Source organism: Branchiostoma belcheri, unplaced genomic scaffold, assembly GCF_001625305.1.
Source record: "Branchiostoma belcheri isolate BF01 breed outbred unplaced genomic scaffold, Haploidv18h27 scaffold22, whole genome shotgun sequence".
Lineage (NCBI taxonomy): Eukaryota > Metazoa > Chordata > Leptocardii > Amphioxiformes > Branchiostomatidae > Branchiostoma > Branchiostoma belcheri.
In genome coordinates, this window is record NW_017803713.1 from 2940762 (window position 1) to 2942959 (window position 2198).

Below are 2198 nucleotides of genomic sequence, written 5' to 3' on the forward strand. Positions count from 1 at the left end.
ATATGCATCACAAGAGCATTCAGGTAGAAAGTTGCTCAAGGTTTGGCTCCTGCGGAACATCAATTATTCAGTGGCGGCGGTCTGTCATATAATTGGAAGTGCTACCTGGTATTGAATTCCAGTCACTGTGTGAACTTAATCCCACATCATATGTATTAAATTCTAATATGCACTAAAGTATGTGTTGACAGTAGCTTTTGTAGTTCAAACATGACTTTATACACTAGCAACATGTGGTAGAATTTCATTTTTCCCGTCCAATGTGACAGTAATGGCTGTAGGAGAGAATAAACATCTGCAGACTGCAGTGCTGTGTCCAACACCGAGGTGATGAGCGCCCTCTCCCAGAGGAAACCCTTTTTCGTTTACTACGAAGAACGAGAATGAGCGGCTGTTAGAAAGCACAGTTGTCCTGAAAAGTAGCATCTGTATCTATGCATGCATAATATAACCAAACGGCTTAGACCCATTTGGCAGTCACGCGGTTTCTTAGAAACGCCGCGTCCATGGTGACGTCCGCACCAAGGGACAACAAACCGGGCTATAAAATCAATCGTTCGCGTCTTTGCGCCATTGTGAACTTGTGCACCGGCAACAGCCATGAATACGTCCACTGCTACCAAACAGACCAAGACTGCTGGCAAAAAAAGGCAGGGAAAGAAGCCTGTCGCCGACCCTCCTGAGGCAGACTCTGCCAACAGATCGCCGAAAAGAAGACAGAACGCGAAATATGACAGCATGATGGCCTTAAACACGGTGAACGTCGACATCTCTCCCAAGAAACCCAGCCAAGAAGCGAAGGAACGAGTCCGCGAGAAGCTTCAGATGCACGAGCTCCAGAGCGAGCTGACCAAGAAGAGAGTCGAGTGCGACATTTTGCGAGAAGGCGGGAGACAGATACGAGAAGAGTTGAACTATCAGAAGGAAGTGCTGTCTCAGCAGACCAATGATACCATACGTCGTCTTGAACAAGAGAACCACGAGCTGTCTGCTGTCGTGGAAGAACAGAGGAAACGGGAGGGCGAAATTGAGAGGCAAGTTCAGGACCTGGAGAAGGCCCTCAGCGATGCGTCGGAAGAGCTGAAAGACGTGCAAGAGAAACGGAAAACGCTTGAGGAGGAAAAGAAGCAAATTGAGGAGGAAAAGGAAGAGCTGCGAAAATCCAATCGCCGCCAGGTGGACGAAATCAGCGCCGCTAAGGCAGAAATCAGCAAGATTACTCGGCGGGCGGAGGAGGCGGAGAAGAAGGCGGCCCAGGAGCTACAGACGCGTCAAGAGGTGGAGGCGAAGAATGAAGAAGTTGAGAAGGAGAAAGATGCAGCAATGTTGGAGAGAGATGAGGCCCAAGCATCTTGCAAGACCCTGGAAGATCATATCGAGAGGATGGAGCAGGAAAAGCGGGACCGGCCGTCAGAGGCCGCTCAGACCGACCTCCGGTCCTGCGTGTCCTGCGTCAGTAAGACTGAGTACAAAGGCGATATCACAGTGATGGAGTCATGCAGCCTCCTGCCGTACTTCATCCACGGCGACAGGAGGAACCTCATCGTCCCACTCCAGCGCAAACAGTCCAACGGCCAGTCCCAGTCCGGCGTCATCGATCTGAACGACTACAAGACAGACACCCCGCAAGACCACACGCCGCCCAATGGTCAGCGTCCGGCGCCGCCGAGCAAGCTGAAGCGCAGGAGCTCCTCCAACCAAAGCACTAAACTGCCGAGCCTGCTGAAGTCGAAGAAAGGAGTCGCCGGGCGGGAGGTGAGGACGTCCGACCCTTTCCTGACCGGGAGGTTTGTGGACGCCATTAGCGCGGACTCCAGCTCCCAGGCGCAGCTGCAGCAGGGGCAGATCCTGGTGATAGACCAGCAGGGAGGCGGCTACTACGTTCTGGTGGACGACAACAACGAAGCAGTGGCAGTGAACGGAGAGCAAAAGGACGGGGACCAGGGCCGGTGAACAGACGGACGAAGTTGACCTCCAGCACGCTGACATGGATTTTTGATAGATTTTGACAATGATTTTATTGAATACCGTAGAACCAAATGATACTAGTATAATGAGACCAATTACGATAATTGTATTTGAGTGACGCTGGTCACGCACGTTCAAGTGATGAGAAATGTTGCGACTGGAGTGTTTGAGCTGACCTGTAGGATTTTAACCCACATTTTTCTACATGTACAGAAATAGACTATTTAGCC

General features: G+C 51.2%; 1 protein-coding gene across 1 annotated transcript; it reads left to right on the forward strand.

Moving 5' to 3' along the window:
• The first annotated feature begins 581 nt into the window (after positions 1 to 581).
• Positions 582 to 1953, forward strand: LOC109470140 (structural maintenance of chromosomes protein 2-like). The gene has a single exon (XM_019768922.1). It carries the CDS (start codon positions 601 to 603, stop codon positions 1951 to 1953), a length of 1353 nt encoding a protein of 450 aa, XP_019624481.1. The 5' UTR covers positions 582 to 600.
• Positions 1954 to 2198: the final 245 nt, after the last annotated feature.